The sequence below is a fragment of the Dreissena polymorpha genome, chromosome 3 (assembly GCF_020536995.1).
Source record: "Dreissena polymorpha isolate Duluth1 chromosome 3, UMN_Dpol_1.0, whole genome shotgun sequence".
Lineage (NCBI taxonomy): Eukaryota > Metazoa > Mollusca > Bivalvia > Myida > Dreissenidae > Dreissena > Dreissena polymorpha.
The window spans coordinates 76,940,219-76,958,071 of NC_068357.1; the positions used below are offsets into that span (position 1 = coordinate 76,940,219).

Here is a 17,853-nt window from a genome sequence, read left to right on the forward strand (position 1 = left end):
GCTGAGAAATAGCCCGGACAAGAAATGCACTATATGTACAGTTAATGGAAAACTTCAAAGGGCCATAACTCTGTGAAAAATCATCCGACCAGAACCCGCTGATAATATGCAGATCTCTTGGTAGTAAAGCTTCCCATAAAGTTTCATTGAATTCCGGTCATTAGTTGCTGAGAAATAGCCCGGACAAACATTGTGCACGGACGGACACACGGACGGACAGACGAAGCGGCGACTATATCCCCCCCCCCCAAAAAAAAAAAAAAAATTGGGGGGGGGAAGCATTAAAAAGTCAATCAGATCCCAGTAAAGTTGTTTATGTCCAGAAAGTTTCTTTACTTTCTTACTTATGTTAAATTTATGTTTTGGGGGCATAATGTACACCTTAGACTTAGCCATCGACAGTTTGAACTAGTAGAAAGGTGGCTCGTACAATTTATATTATACTCGGCATTTTTTATCCAGTTCAACGGCGACACTAATTTGCATGTTAATTTTTATATTTTAACTTAATCAATACCAACAAGTTTATTGCAGATTTTTACCAATCGTACGCACATCCTGATGTAAATGTTGTTGAAATATAAAATTCCTAAAATCATCAGTGAGGCAATGACTTATTGCCACGGGGTACGATTAACATTCCCATTTGTGTCTTTGGTCGACATGACAAGACAGACGAAAACTGCCTTTTTTTGTTACCATAAACCAATCTAACAACGCAAAGCGTTATAACAATCTATGTCGTAAAATGCGTAGACTAAATTAAACTAAATCATCTAATAATTAGGTGCTTTGAAAATTTGTTGCTGCGGGCGCAAAATAAATTTTTTTTTATTTCGTTTTAAGATTTTTAGGTGTGGGAAATCCGTCGAACATTTAATCAATTTGTTGTGGCCTTAACGTCTTCACTCGCATAGCTGTTACTTTGAACAAGAGGGCCAAGATGGCCATAGTTCACTCACCTGAGAGGAGTCGGTTCATTCAATCTTTACCACATGTCAAACTTGACCTAGATATTGTCCAGACAAACTCCCTGGTCAAGTTTCATTATTATTGAACCAAAACTCTGGCGTATGGAGTGTTATTGGTTTTTTAAGATTTGACCTTGTTACCTATATTTTGAGTTGACCCCCCTTTCCAAACATCAAACTTAATTGATCACACAAATAACAAGGGCTGCTTGTAAAACATGCATGCCCCCCATAGGGGCTGTCAGTTGTAGTGGCAGCCATTGTGTGAATACGTTTATTGTCACTGTGACCTTGACCTTTAACCTAGTTACCTGAAAATCAATAGGGGTCATCTGCCAGTCATGATCAATGTACCTATAAAGTTTGATGATCCTAGGCGTATGAGTATTCTTGTGTTATTATCCGGAAACAATTATACTGTGTTGAGTCACCATGACCTTGACCTTCGACCTAAAAATCAATAGGGGTCATCTGCGAGTCATGATCAATGTACCTATGAAGTTTCATGATCCTAGGCTTAAGCTTTCTTGAGTTATCATCTGGATTCCATTTTACTGTGTTCGAGTCACCGTGACCTTGACCTTTGACCTGAAAGTCAATAGGGGTCATCTGCGAGTCATGATCAATATACCAATGAAGTTTCATGATCCTAGGTGTAAGCGTTCTTGAGTTATCATCCGGAAACCATTTTTCTAAGTTGAGTCACCGTGACCTTGATCTTTGACCTAGTGACCTGAAAATCAATAGGGGTCATCTGCGAGTCATGATCAATGTACCTATGAAGTTTCATGATCCTAGGCATAAGCGTTCTTGAGTTATCATCCGGAAACCATTTTACTGTTTCGAGTCACTGTGACCTTGACCTTTGACCTAGTGACCTGAAAATCAATAGAGGTCATCTGCGAGTCATGATCAATGTACCTATGAAGTTTCGTGATCCTAGGTGTAAGCGTTCTTGAGTTATCATCGGGAAACCATTTTACTGTTTCGGGTCACCATGACCTTGACCTAGTGACCTGAAAATCAATAGAGGTCATCTTACAGTCATGATCAATGTACCTATGAAGTTTCATGATCCTAGGCATAAGCGTTCTTGAGTTATCATTCGGAAACCATTTTACTGTTTCGAGTCATTGTGACCTTGACCTTTGACCGAGTGACCTGAAAATCAATAGGGGTCATCTGCGAGTCATTATCAATGTACCTATGAAGTTTCGTGATCCTAGGCGTAAGTGTTCTTGAGTTATCATCCGGAAACCATTTTACTATTTCGGGTCACCGTGACCTTGGACCTAGTGACCTCAAAATCAATAGGGGTCATCTGCGAGTCATGATCAATCTACATATGAAGTTTCATGATCCTAGGCCTAAGCGTTCTTGAGTTATTATCCGGAAACCATCTGATGGACGGACTTCCAGAGTGTTCACATGTTTTCACTATATACATATAGAAAAAATGCCCCGCACACTGGCGGCCATGTTATTTCATCAATCCTGACCATTTTCAAACTCGTCCGAGATATTAATAAAACCAATGTTTTGACCAATTTTCATGATGATTGGGCAAAAATTGTGACTTCTAGAGTGTTTACAAGATTCTCTATAGCCAAATAGGGAAAACTGCCACTATATACATATAGAGAAAAATGCCACGCCCACTGGCGGACATGTTTTTTCACCGATCTGGACCATTTTCGAACTTGTCCAAAAAATCAATTAAACCAATGTTTTGACTAACTTTCATGATGATTGGTCAAAAATTGTGACTTTGTAAACGAGTGTTTACAAAGTTTCTCTATAGCCAAATAAGGAAAACTGCCCGCCCACTGGCGGCCATGTTTTTCAACGGACCGGAACCACTTTTGAACTCAACCAAGATATCATAAAGACAAACATTTTGACAAAGTCACATGAAGATTGGGCACGAAATGTGACTTCTACAGAGTTTACAAGGTTGTTTTTTTTTTTACCTAGTGACCTAGTTTTTGACCCGGCTCGACCCAATTTAGAACTCGGCCGAGATTTCATTGGGACAAAGCTTCTGACCAAGTTTCATGAAGATGGGACAAGAAATGTGACCTCTAGAGTGTTTACGAGCAAATGTTAACGGACGGACGAACGACAGACAAAGACCGGTCACAAAAGCTCACCTGAGCAATCAGGTGAGCTAAAAAAAGCTGCATTTGAGGGTGTAACAATTAAATGAAATGATAAACACATCACTATTGTGAATACAATGCATTTTATTTCAGACTGAAAGAAGCATGCATAAATGTAACGTAACATGATGAAAGCTCCATACATAAGACAGCAGATGGTATAAATCATGACAGTGAAGATATTGCATAAAGTAGAAGATAACGAAATAATAATACACAATCATGCACTACTAAATATTTTAGGGTTCTAGCGCAATTTCGAAAAAGGAACTGCAATATATATTAAGCTCTGACACTTCAGTGGTTAAACAAAAATAAATAGAATCCTTGACAAAGATTTTTAAAGACAAGAGAAATTCACTTTATGAGCGTTTACTAATACTATAGTATAAAAGATGTACAATTACACACAATAAGTTAGTTGTTTTTCAAAGTACACAACACACATAAAACTGTCCACATTTAATACAGGCATGCGAGAATTGTATGTTATACACACACTACAAACAATAAAGGTGGATAGTGGATTGGAATAATCATGACCTTGGAGCATGAATGATGACCTTAACCTCTGATTGAAGGACATTGTAAGTGCACATTATCTGGTAATGGAATGAAATGCAAAGTATTTTGTAAAATCCTTCCAGTCACTTCAAATGTAGACACATTTTTAACCTTAAGCATTGAATTGTGACAATGGCAATTAATGAAATATTGCATAATGTTATTAAAAAAACAACTTATGGGCAGTTTTCAGTAAATGGCTAAAAATAATAGCAGTTAATTTAACAAATATATACAACTGTTAAATAAACACACAGAAAATATTATTACTGCACTTTCCATAATGATACAAAATATTGTATACATATGATACAAATAAACTTTTTACCATAAATGCCACATGATTGTTTTACACATTGTGTTTGTACAGAGGAAAAAATCACTTTAACAAAATGGTAAAAGGGTAATACAAATCAAGAAATATACAAAATTAAATAACATGTTATATACCTAAGTAGCTTTAAAGTAAAAACTGGCTAATAACACTAAGCATATTCAAACATATCACAAGATTCTTTATCCACCATTTGCCATGCATATGCAGCCAGCATAGCCCCAGACCAGCCAGCTTATCTGGTAAGTTTGGTCTGATGCTACCTCATCCCCAAATGACACCTTGAGTGACTTTAACTCTTCACCACTAAAATACGTATTTTTACGCATTTGTAGTCCCTTAGAAAATTTAATTTAAGACTTTTCTTACTAGATTCCAGTTTTAAAGGCTTCATTTCCTACCCTAAGATACTGATGAGCAGCAAAAAGCATAAAACCTGAACAGACTGCGAGTTACTTACAGGCTGTATGCAAGTTACTCGCAAACTGTTCTAGTTTTATGCTGTTTGCACATAGCCATTTTCAGTTTGCCTCTGATTGGAAAAGGGTAAAATCAGCCAGTAAGCTCCTGACCAGACTGAGCAAGCTGATGTGGAGCTAAGCTGGCCTCAAATGGCAAAAGACCCATATTCCCATACACTGCTAATTTAAAAACACATTAACTGCAGTATTGTAATAAATTATTGATGGAAAAGACTTAAATTTCGCCTTCTGCAAATTTTGCATGACCCTGTTTAATCTACAAATTGTGCATGACACTGTTTAAATCAGTCATTCATATTATATTCATGTGCACAATTTCATCAAAACCCTTACAGAAATACGAACGTTTTGGAAACTGTATATTTGAAAAAAAATTAAGCATTTTAGGTGATTCAAATAACAATAAACTTAATTGCTGTAAGGGTAAATTGCAATCTATATGAAAGAAACTTCATTCTGCATAAAATACACCACTATATGGTCAGGTATATTGCACAATGGAGACTTTGTTTAAAACAAAATCTACAACAATTTAAAAATTGACATGCACACAAAATAAAGCAAATACAAGCCAGATTGAGCATCAAAATTTACAAATTGTTCAAATCGTCACTTTGATTGGGGATTGTAGAAAGCCTAGATCTATTGCTGTTTTTTATAAGATTTGGCGAATGAACTCTGGAGCGAGGCGAATGTGGTGATGATCCGAGTCGTTTTAGTGGCTTAATTGGCGACCTAGGAGATCTGGCCACCTTCATGATTTCTAACGGCGTTTTATTTGAAGCTGTCCTGAATCTTACCATGTCCATGGAAATCGGTGTTCCCAATATTGATGGCTTTAAATCGGGCATTTCTGCAGCATGTGCGCTGTTCTCTTTATCACCTTTTCCAATTTTGTCCTCGTTAAGTTTCATTTTTACTTTTTCACTAAGTGGAGAACAAACGTTGGCGATGGTCTCAAGCAGTGATTGATCAAGGCCTGTTTTTCCAAACAGAGATTCTGACATGTCAAACGACGGATGATTTCTTAGGACAGAGTCTGACATATCAAAAGACTGATGATTTCTGAAGACTGATTCTGACATGTCAAATGAATGATCATCTAGATGAGAACAGTCCATTGTGTCAACTGTATTGCTGTTATCTCGTTGTCTTCTAATAGAGGCATCATGATCAGCCTTGTAAATGCTGGGTTTTCTTTTCAGACCAGTCCCAGACTTCCCATCTGTTGATGTATAATCTGGATCTGAAGGCTTGATGAGTTGTGTAGAAATCGGTACTTTTGCCGTGCCAAATTGAAGCTTCTCTTTTGGAGTGCTCAAGCACTGCCTTATTGCATCGATGTCCTTGTTTGAAGCGATTGCACTTCTGTTAAAAAGCGTTGGGGTTCTCAGTTTTCTAGACGTCGAATTGGGGAATCTTAAAGGAGAGGCGTGCCTGACTTCAAGCTCTTTCTGCTCTTCAGAGATTTTGTCAAACTGAAGGACATTATTCTTAACACGGCCAGCATTATTTTTCTGCAAAGCAATTATACTTTCCCGGCGCGGATTCAGCATTTCAGCTTGTTTTATAAAGGGAAATGTGTTAGGAACTGTGAAATCAAAGTCAGCTTGCTTAATAATGGGAAATGTGTTAGGAACTGTGAAATCAAAGTCAGTCTTTGGCATCTCAGTTTTCTGCTCCTTTATGTAGCCAGCACGAGCTAGAAGCTTGTGTGTTTCTGCTGATATCTGCAAGTTCGGTTTAATGTTAGTTTTCTTCTGCGTAACACTGGTTTCCAACAGACTTTTGGAGCGAGACACCCGACTCTGCAGAGTATCTGTCTCGCGCTGCAAGTCTTGAGTGGATACCGATTTCTGGGCAAGGTTTGATTTCAACGAAGGTGACTCACAGGAAAAAGCATCAGTATCATCATTAACATCCATAGGAGAAGAACTCGAACCTTGTACAGTAGAAACTTCCTCATACTCTAAAGATTCTTTAACACTGCAAGTATCAACAGCAACAATTGTCTTATGGTTGTTACTATGACTGCACAAGGTTTCCATGGCAACAGTTGTCTTGGGGCTGACACCATGGTTTAAGACCAAGCTTGAGACAGAATCGAGGGTAGAGTCAACGTTATCCTGGGGCTCCTCGCATATTGAGCCCTTGCCACTGTCGGCCGACAATGTCCGTGTCATCTCACGACTCTTGAAGGTCTCCAGGGGTGACATGGCGGAGGAGGCCTCACTCAGTAGGCTATCCTTACTCTCCTGTTTCTGGTGCACCAGGGACTTCTGACCATCCTCCTTGCTACCCTGACTGGTCCAATCAGTCTTCATGTTAACAGTCATTGGCTCGATAGTCATCAGGGGGATATGCTTTTTCTTCAACGCTTTACTCACGACTGAGCCAACTTCGGATTCGTTGTCACACTCGTAACCATTTTCTTCATCTGCTCGTTCTGATTTTGCTGACGTCAGACTCAGTGAAGAATTGGTGCGGGAGACTGACCCCGGTGAATCTTCCATGACGTCCTTGAATACAGACATGTCCACAATGGTCATGTTGGCAGGATTCTTGTCTGTCATCAGCAGATCCACACTGCAGTCCAACTGCATGGACTGGTCGCCATCATGAGAGACATCAGCCACACTAATTGGCATGGGGTAGCCAATGTCGGACTTGTCCAAGCCAAAACTGCGCCTCAGCTTGTGCACCTCCTTCTGATCGCCATGCAGCAAACCGGCTTTCAGAGAGTTCGGCTGGCCCCTTCTCAAACTGGACCTTCTCGTACTTCCGTCCAGGATGCTGTCACATGACTGGGAGCGGCTGTGGTTCTGTGGAGTCTCCATTCTACTGTCCCCTAGCATGGAATCGGAGAAACTCTCCCTGGCTAGCATGTCCCCTACATTCACATACTCCCTTTGGTCCCCCCGGGAACTGTTGATTGCTGGCTCTGACATGATGCGGGTAATATCGCCTTCCCTTTCTTCCGTGTGAATGAAACCCTCATTGAGAGAATTCCGGTCTTCATAGCTGCAAGTCGAGATGGTGGATTGTTCGCAGACGGAGGAGTTATGTGCTATGGCCGCTATAGGGGAGGTTGTCGTGTTGCGAGAGGTGATGATGACTGGGGCACTCTGAGTGGAGACCGGGCTCACAGCTAGACGCTGACCGATCTGAACGTCACCGGCGAAGGCCTGAAAAACATGTGGAAATTAGTGTGAGGGATTGGAGAAATGAAATGAGAGCCTCTCTATGGGACAATGGGGCTTAATTCATGTCTGTAAAGTGTTGTCTCAGGTGAGACTGTGCAATCTGCATAGACTTATCAGGGACAACACTTTCCGCTTTATGGTATTGTTTGTTTTAAGGAATTCCCTTCTATATAAAAATCCAGTTTAGACAGAAAATGTTGTCCCTGAGTAGCATGTGCAGACTGCACAACAAGCATTGGGACAACACTTTAAGCAAATGAATTAGGGCTTTTTTTCTAAGTTTGAGGCTCAAATTTACAGGTAATAAAAATAAAAAAAGACTAGTAAAGTGAGAAAAATAATTTACTGTTAAGTAGGAAAACAAATAGCCTAATGATGAAAAAATAGTTATATTATCAAAATATTAATTGATGTTAACCTGTCTGTATTTAAAGAATTCAATGATGTTGTTTTATAATAATTAACAACAACTAAGTCAAATGTGAACATTTTAACCATATACTTGTGTAAGTTGTGCAAGAGTTAGCACTCAAACTAACAAGCAAATTTGTTGAATTGATATCCCCCGCCAATATGCTTCTGGACACAAAATTGTTCTATTCGACACTCGGCTAAAAAAGCTTTTTTTTAGATACAAAGGGCCATAACTCTGTTATTAACAGATAATGTACAATGCCATTTAGCGTACATGATCCTCTTATCCATATATATACTCATACCAAGTTTCAATGAAATCCGCCAAAGCATTCTCAAGATATGGCTCCGGACACAACAGTAGCATTTTTTCAAGATACAAAGGGCCATTACTCCGTTATTAACATATGGTGTACAATGCCATTTGGCATGCATCATCCTCTTATCCATATATATACTCATACCAAGTTTCAATGAAACTGCCAAACCACTTCCAAGATATGGCTCCGGACATATAAGTGCCGGACGGACGGAAAGACGGACAGACGGAAGGACGGACATCGCCAAAACAATATCCCTCTGCCTATGGCGGGGGATAAAAAGTTGGTCATTTATATGTTTGTAACAAGTAACAGTAAACCCAAGTGACCAGCCAATAACAAGCTATACAGCAAACCAAAGACAAATTGATCCACTTATTATTCAAGACTAAATTCTTCTTGAAAATAAACTTTACTATACCAGTTACACTGACTATTCCATGAACAGTCAGGCTCTTAAAAAACAACAGCTGAATCCATTGTCTCTTCCTATAAAATTGTGTTAAATTTAGTTTGACAAGTAGTCAGAATATTCAGTTGTATAATTAGACGTGCAGTATGTAAGTTAATGCGGTTAGTCATGTTTATAATCAAGGATGACATAAAATAATGAATGATGCAGAAACACAGTCCTACAAATAGATTTCTTTCCACTTCACACCAATTACCATGTCTATATGCCACTTCACACCAATTACCATGTCCATATGAACACTTCACACCAATTACCATGTCCATATGAACACTTCACACCAATTACCATGTCCATATGAACACTTCACACCAATTACCATGTCTTCACACCAATTACCATGTCCATATGAACACTTCACACCAATTACCATGTCCATATGAACAGTGTTCTGGGAAGACTGGACTTCCACTTCAAACGGAAGTCCATATGAGCGATGTTCTTGGAAAACTGGACTAAATGCATGTGTGTAAAGTGTCATCCAAGGTTAGCCAGTGCAGTCTGCACAGGCTTATCAGGCAACACTTTCAGCATTTATGGTATTTTTCGTTTAAAGGAAGTAGGTTTTAACCGAAATCCAGGGTAGGAGGAGTGTTCTACCAATAGCCTGTGTGGAGAAAGTGTCATGGTAAGAAAGTGTCCGCCTTGATTAGCCTGTGCACACTGCAGAGGCTTATCTGGGACAACATGATATGCACATGCATTTAGCTTAATTTTCGCAGAATGAGACTGGTATCGTCTTGCAAGGCCCACTGCCAGGGTAACACGCCTACCTGATCACCCTTGCTGCCACTGAGACGTCTGAAGATGCTCTTGGACTTGCCGGCTTTGTTTAGGTTGGAAGACATGGAGAGGTTACTGGTAGATGAGTACCTGATGTGAGTAGAATGTAAGTAATGTGCTTACACTGAGTATACTGATGAGTACCTGATGTGAGCAGAATATGAAAAATGTATAGAGTATACTGACATGTAGGATGAATGCAGTGACCAATGAGCATATATCTGGACATTATATTTTATATCAGTGCTCCAGCTATGCTAAAATAGAAGGGCGCAGAACCCTGCCACCCCAAGGTCCAACCCTGTATCTGGACATTATATTTTATATCAGTGCTCCAGCTATGCTAAAATAGAAGGGCACAGAACCCTGCCACCCCAAGGTCCAACCCTGACCCCTCAAAAACCTGCCATGCCCTTTTTTGATCACATTATTATACATGTAATTTTATTAGAAGATCCAATCATTTCACTCAACTAACAAAGTGAAAGTAGTTTTATTCATTATAGAAACAATATTTAAAACAAGAGCACCGCCTTGCAGGTGCAGACCGCTCATCTATTTTCTTTTTAAAGGTGAAGGTTTTCTCATTTTCAATCACAAAGGAGGGAGGGGTGGAGTGAAGAGGGGTGTATACTGTGGGTGTGTGGACTTTATTACATTATCTTCCAAAAATGCGAAAAAAAAACGCAAACAAAAAAAATAAAAAAATTCTGGGGGGGGGGGGGGGATTCTTGGGTGCGATGGTTGGACGGTATTTCAAACATAAAATAATATAAAAAATAAATATTTTTTTTTTAAGTTTCAAAAAAAAAAAAAAAATTGGGGGGGGGGGGGTATAGTGTGAGGGTGTGGTGGTAATTTGTGAGATGATCTTAAAACAAAATAAAAAATTGAGGGGGGGGATTCGGGTGGGGGGAGGGGGGGGGGTAGGGGGGGGGATTCTTGGGTGCGATGGTTGGACGGTATTTCAAACATAAAATAATAAAAACAAGGGCTGTTTGTAAAACATGCATGCCCCCCTATATGGGCTGTCTGTTGTAGAAGCAGCCAATGTGTGAATACGATTTTTTTTGTCACTGTGACCTTGACCTATGACCTAGTGACCTGAAAATCAATAGGGGTCATCTGCGGGTCACGATCAATGTACCTATGAAGTGTCATGATCCTAGGCAAAAGCGTTCTTGAGTTATCATCCGAAAATCATTTTACTATTTCGGGTCAACGTGACCTTGACCTTTGACCTTGTGACCTCAAAATCAATAGGGGTCATCTGCGAGTCATGATCAATCTACCCATGAAGTTTCATGATCCTAGGCGTATGCGTTCTTGAGTTATCATCAAGAAATAATTTTACTATTTTGGGTCACCGTGACCTTGACCTTTGACCTAGTGACCTCAAAATCAATAGGGGTCATCTGCGAGTCATGATCAATCTACCCATGAAGTTTCATGATTCTAGGCGTATGCGTTCTTGAGTTATCATCCGGAAACCATTTAACTATTTCGGGTCACTGTGCCTTTGACCTTTGACCTAGTGACCTCAAAATCAATAGGGGTCATCTGCAAGTCATGATCAATCTACCCATGAAGTTTCATGATCCTAGGCGTATGCGTTCTTGAGTTATCATTCAAAAACCATTTTACTATTTCTGGTCACCGTGACCTTGACCTATGACCTAGTGACCTCAAAATCATTAGGGGTCATATGCGAGTAGTGCTGCAACAATACGCCAAAAAGCGTATTGCGATATATTGTCAGCTCAAAAACCCGTATTGCAATATATCGCAATATATTGCTTACTTGTACCAAAATTATGACTGGCCAATTACCCGATAATCCCGTATATTCCAGTTTTAAAGCAAATTCTGGTAAGTGTTTACTATAAAAATGCTCAAGATTAACACAAAACACAAACATTCACCAATTTTCTTACATATCAAATACATTTTGGCATTTGTTACTATTTAAAGATGTGATGAAATAACTTCCAATCGGGCGTTTTTTTTTTCCCACTGAACACGCGTAAATCGCCTGACGTGATGTTCCCGTTTTATACAACACAAATACACCCACATTTTTCAGCATGTTTCCGAAATTCGGATTACAAATTTAATAATGCTCATTTCAGAATCGAAAGAAACATTTAGTTGTGCGTAATTAATTCAACGATAATTCATTTAAAAGCATAGAATGAATGCTCCCATGTAACAACGCTACTCTGTATAATTGACTTTTTAGAATGCCATTTGTACGTAACAATTTATTTTTACAAAATACCGCTTTGTTTTGTTTACCTTGATATCATTATTTTGGATGGCTTTTCTGAACGAAATGTAGATGCATGTTTGTAAAATTTTCGTACCGGTGTGACGAAAATCGTATCGCAATACAATATGCGGATTGCGTATTGCGATATATACCGATATACCGGTATATTGTTGCAGCACTATATGCAAGTCATGATCAATGTACCTATGAACTTTCATGATCCTAGGCCCAAGCGTTCTTGAGTTATCGTCTGACAACCACCTGGTGGACGGACCGACAGACCGACCGACCAACATGAGCAAAGCAATATACCCCCTCTTCTTCGAAGGGGGGCATAATAAATATTTGTGTTTTTTAACCGTTTCAAAAAAAAATGGGGGGGGTGGGGTGGGGGGGTATAGTGTGAGGGTGTGGTGGTCATTTGTGAGATGATCTTAAAAAAAAAAAAAAATTAAGGGGGGGGAGGGGGGGGGGGAGGGCACGGGGGATGTTTTGGGTGGAGTCTATTGTGGTATGTCAGGTAAGAGTAGTTTTGTCAAAGTATCAATCAAATCTAATCATAAATAAAGAAGTTATGGCAATTTTAGCAAAATTTAATAATTTGACCTTGAGAGTCAAGGTCATTCAAAGGTCAAGGTAAAATTCAACTTGCCAGGTACAGTAACCTCATGATAGCATGAAAGTATTTGAAGTTTGAAAGCAATAGCCTTGATATTTAGAAGAAGTAAAGTGGATCGAAACACAAAATTTAACCATATATTCAAAGTTACTAAGTCAAAAAAGGGCCATAATTCCGTAAAAATGACAACCAGAGTTATGCAACTTGTCCTTTTACTGTCCCCTTATGATAGTTTGCGAGTGTTCCAAGTATGAAAGCAATATCTATGATACTATAGGGGTAAAGTGGGCCAAAACACAAAACTTAACCAAATTTTCAATTTTCTAAGTATAAAGGGCCCATAATTCCGTCCAAATGCCAGTCAGAGTTACATAACTTTGCCTGCACAGTCCCCTTATGATAGTTAATAAGTGTTGCAAGTATGAAAGCAATAGCTTTGATACTGTAGGAATAAAGTGGACCTAAACACAAAACTAAACCAAATTTTCAATTTTCTAAGTATAAAAAGGGGACATAATTCTGTCAAAATGCCAGTCAGAGTTACATTACTTTGCCTGCACAGTCCCCTTATGATAGTTAGTAAGTGTTGCAAGTATGAAAGCAATAGCTTTGATACTTAAATGCAAAAGCATTGATACTTTCTGAGAAAAGTGGACCTCAACGCAAAACTTAACAAAATTTTTCAATTTTCTAAGTATAAAAAGGGCACATAATTCTGTCAAAATGCACACCAGAGTTATCTAACTTTGCCTGCCCAGTCCCCTCATGATAGTAAGTAAGTGTACCAAGTTTGAATGCAATAGCATTGATACTTTCTGAGAAAAGTGGACCTAAACGTAAAACTTAACCGGACGCCGACGCCAAGGGGATGACAATAGCTCATAATTTTTTTTCAAAAAATAAATGAGCTAATAAATTCATGCAGTATCAAATATATAACAAAGGCTAGATTGAAAGTATGCCGATTATACGACCGCGTACACTAAAGTGCCCTTTTGACAAAAGAGCATCCCACCGTTGTAAAACCCAAGCTAGAGCACTGTTATATGATATGAGTAAGAACATAGGCATGATTAGGGCTGCAACAATATACCGGTATATCGGTATATATCGCAATACGCAATCCGCATATTGTATTGCGATATGATTTTCATCATACCGGTACGAAAATTTTACAAAAATTCATACACATTTCGTCCAGAAAAGCCATCCGAAATAATGATAAAAAGGTAAACAAAACAAAGCAGTGTAAATTATTTTTTACGTAAAAAAAGCATTCTAAAAAGTGTATTATACGGAGTAGCGTTGTTACATGGGAGCATTCATTCGATGCTTTTGAACAGATTATCGTTGAATTAATTGCGCACAGCTGTAAATGTTTCGTTCGATTCTGATTTGAGCATTATTTGTAATCCGAATTTCGGAAACACGCTTCCAAATTTGAATGCTAAGGCGACAATAAAAAATTATAGCGTCAAATACAAAGTGCTTTATCCTTTGTCTCAATAAAAAGCGCGCGAAAATTATACAGACATGTAGAACGTCGCATGGAAATATGGGTGTATTTTGTGTTGTATAAAAACGGGAACATCACGTCAGCTGAATTACGCGTGTTCAGTGGGAAAAACGCCCCGGTTGAACGTTATTTCATCACATCTTTAAATAGTAACAATTGCAAAAATGTATTTGATACTTAAGAAAATTTGCAAATGTTTGTGTTTCTTATTATTCTTGAGCACATTTATAGTAAATATTTACCAGAATTTGCTTTAAAATTGGAATTTATGGGATTATTGGGTAATTGGCAAGTTATAATTTTGGTACAAGTTAGCAATATATTGCGATATATTGCAATACGGGTTTTTGAACTGACAATATATTGCAATACGGTTTTTGGCGTATTGTTGCAGCACTAGGCATGATGTTAGAAAAACCTTGAGGGAGCTAAATACCCTCTAATTCCCATTAAGGGTTCACCAAATCTGTTCACTTTGAAATAGTGCTAGCAAAATAAATAAGTATTTGTTAAACTATCTTACAAGAGAAATCATACCTCTACAAGAAGGAACATTCTCTTTGGTTCAATAAAGTGGATTTGATTTTTTTTTCCATTTTCAGTTTATTTTGGTTCACAAATAGAAAACATTGGGTAGGTAATCAAATCACTTCAAAAGTGGAATCAGATCATTTTTACCTGTTTTGTGGAAAAACCAGGGAATAGCATAATACTTAATTGAAAAAACTTGCCCAAACAAATCATGGTCCATATTTCAAGTAATTAAGAGATACAAACCGTCTAGACCTGGAGAGGGTTAGATGAGAAAGACCCAAATCACTACTGCTATTTTAATTCAACAACAAAAATTAAAATTGATATTGGCTTCACTTTTTTTGAGGCACTTCAATGTATAAAATTGTAAATTGTTCATATCTGAGAATATACAGAACCTGAACACGAACAGACGATTGTAACAAGTTACATTGCGAATACAAATATATGCAAGCAAATACATTAAGACATGCTTTCGAACCATTCATAACTACAACCTTTTTTGTTCCAAAGTTTTAGACAGAGGTTATTTGGTCTATGAGGCAAAAGATACAGTGTTTAAAAATTATTGTCAAATAGGAACTTTGCAGACATTTGGAAAAGTATTATGCATGAAAATATGTGTATTGTTGGTTAGAAAGAGTGACTGAAGATTATGTTGATAAGCATACATATCTACTTACATACAATCTAAATTTCAACCTTCAAAGAGAGAAACAATCTATGAAAGTATTTATATGAAAATTAATGCTTTAAATGCAGGACTTACCCTGCTTTTTGCCATATTCAACAACGGCTACAAAGTGACCCAGTTGGGTAAAGAAATTTATATTTTTGCTAAAACACTTCTTCATAAAACCCCGTAATATAGCCAAAATGATACAATTTGTGCCTTTGCAAAGCAAATTTGGCTAAAGAAAACTTTGAGCCAGTGGCAGCTATGAAATTGTAATAGGCCCATTTATTTAGAGCATTATTCTGTTGTAGTTTTAATACCCCATCATTTACATAATGATGAAACAATAACGGAGAATGTAGTCACCACATGCAGAACAATTAGACTTAAATCAGTTTTAATGCATACATATCCTACCTTTAACCTACACATGTGCAATATTAAAACCAGTCACCAGAATGGATTTTCTTAGTGGAGTCCCAACAAACAACATTGATTACCTTTTCTTTTTGGTTGTACTTGCAGGGCTGAACAGTGTGATCTTCTTGCGTGACTTTGAGTTCTGCCGGGGTGTCTGGTATGGTCTGGGAGGGATACTGGGCATGTCATGGCCTGCGCGATGCATGCCTGTAACAGTGAGTGGAAACAACAAGCATATCAGTAAAATATTGTTCAATGGTATATTTTCAACAACATCCTGGTATTTATTCTTCATTTATCCAAAAATTTAACCAAACACCGGGGTATGAAAATAAGCACGGGCTCCCTAGCCTATAGCTACTTTTATTAAGGGTGAGCCCTTACTTTTTAGAATACACACGTGTGTCTTCTGTATTATAAGGTGAACCCTGTAACATACCGGTACATAGCAATGCAAAAGGTTCTCATTACATAATGTTTGCCAACTAATTTCGACCTTCCATATATCCTTATTATCAATATTATCACAAAAGCTCACCATGAGCGTCTGCTCAGGTGCAGGGCAGGGTTGGCACCAATCGAACGCCCCCGGTTTTAACCGGCAGTTTTTACCGGTTAAAACCGCCCCGGTCAATACTCCTGAAGTGGTCATTACTGGTCAATACTGGTCGATTGAACTTTACCCTCAATTTTAATTTACATTCCATGCCTTATTAAACAATATTGATAATATAAATTAAACAGACATGTTGCCAATAATGTCTTAAGCTATTAATACCCACTATTTTATACCTGTTCATACAATTTGTAGGCCAATCTCTCAAAATTTTGCATATAAGTCAAAGTTGGTCAATTTGATTTTTCTGGTTGATTGAACTTTTTTTCAATTCTAATGAATTATGATGCTCACATAATTCTGTGCTTGATTCAACAAGAACCTGTCAATTACTGTGTATGAGTTGTTCCTCATACCCCACTGTCCCCACAGTCTTCTAACAGTCTTCTCACCTATACAGGTTGGGGCACCCAAAACTGATAATAGGGCCTTAAATGGCACCTTTTTGACACAATCCTTACTTGTCATGTATTCTTGCATTGATTTCTTTGAATACTTTTTAAACAAAATAGTAAAAAAAAACTTTAATTTTTTATTGATATAAGAATAAAAAACATAATAAGAAATAATTATTAAAAGAAAAAAATAATTGAAAAGAAGAGTAGACCCACAATTGGAAAACATTATTTGTTGGCAAAATCAAGAACTTTGATTGTTTATTCATTTGAATACCAATTGAACTTTTTAATATGAAAGGGAAAAAAACCCTCTTAATACAGAAAGGAAACAAGTTAGAAGTAACTATTAAATTAATAGCAAGTACAAAGTAATCTTCTTGTGTGAGTGATATGAAATAGCCTAAGGGCAGATTTGCTTAATTGTCAATATCAGAGACATAACACTGCATGCATTATATTACCAACTATGAGGCCAGATTTATAACCCTAGAATACACAAGAGTTCTGTTTGTCCATCTGCTTATCAAATAGATATATCAATAGATAAGTGAAATGTTATGGTACCTACAATAGTAATAATACAGATGTGATACACTGAGATAAAGATATTGCCTTAGTCCTTATGTATTTGAGGCTGTTTCCATAAATAATAAAGAAGTAACTGTTTACAGCTTTAAAGATTTTTTTTACAATAAATAACTCAGAAAAAAAAGTTTTTTCATTACAGAATAATTATTGATTTAATATAAAATGGCTCCTTTGTAATGTTTAAATGCTACAATTTTCAATTGACCAGTATTGACCAGTAAAGACCAGTAATGACCAGTATTGACCGGTTTTAACCGGGTATTGACCGCCGGCCCGGTCAATACTCAATTGACCGGTCAATATGCCAACCCTGCTCAGGTGAGCTGAAAATATCAAAATAAATAATTCTAATATGTCTTACAATATTTTATAAGACGGTATTCAATAAGACTAGCTGCCTACTCACCTGGGTGTGGTTTTTTGCTAGAGACAGGAGTAAATGGTGTGCTGGCCAGGGTTGCATGTTGGGGCAGCTGATTAAGGATTGCTTTCCTGAAGATACAACAGGCTCAACA

General features: G+C 37.8%; 1 protein-coding gene across 1 annotated transcript in view; it reads right to left on the reverse strand.

Moving 5' to 3' along the window:
• Positions 1–3,398: 3,398 nt before the first annotated feature.
• The window catches only part of LOC127874830 (rho GTPase-activating protein 11A-like), a 37,025-nt gene continuing 22,570 nt past the window's right edge, over positions 3,399–17,853 (reverse strand). The window contains exons 7-10 of the mRNA XM_052419462.1: positions 17,745–17,830; positions 15,817–15,943; positions 9,693–9,792; positions 3,399–7,695 (exon numbers count right to left, since the gene is read on the reverse strand). Coding sequence (XP_052275422.1) covers positions 5,101–7,695; positions 9,693–9,792; positions 15,817–15,943; positions 17,745–17,830 — 2,908 coding nt within the window. The 3' untranslated portion in view covers positions 3,399–5,100. The remainder of the gene's footprint in view (positions 7,696–9,692; positions 9,793–15,816; positions 15,944–17,744; positions 17,831–17,853) is intronic.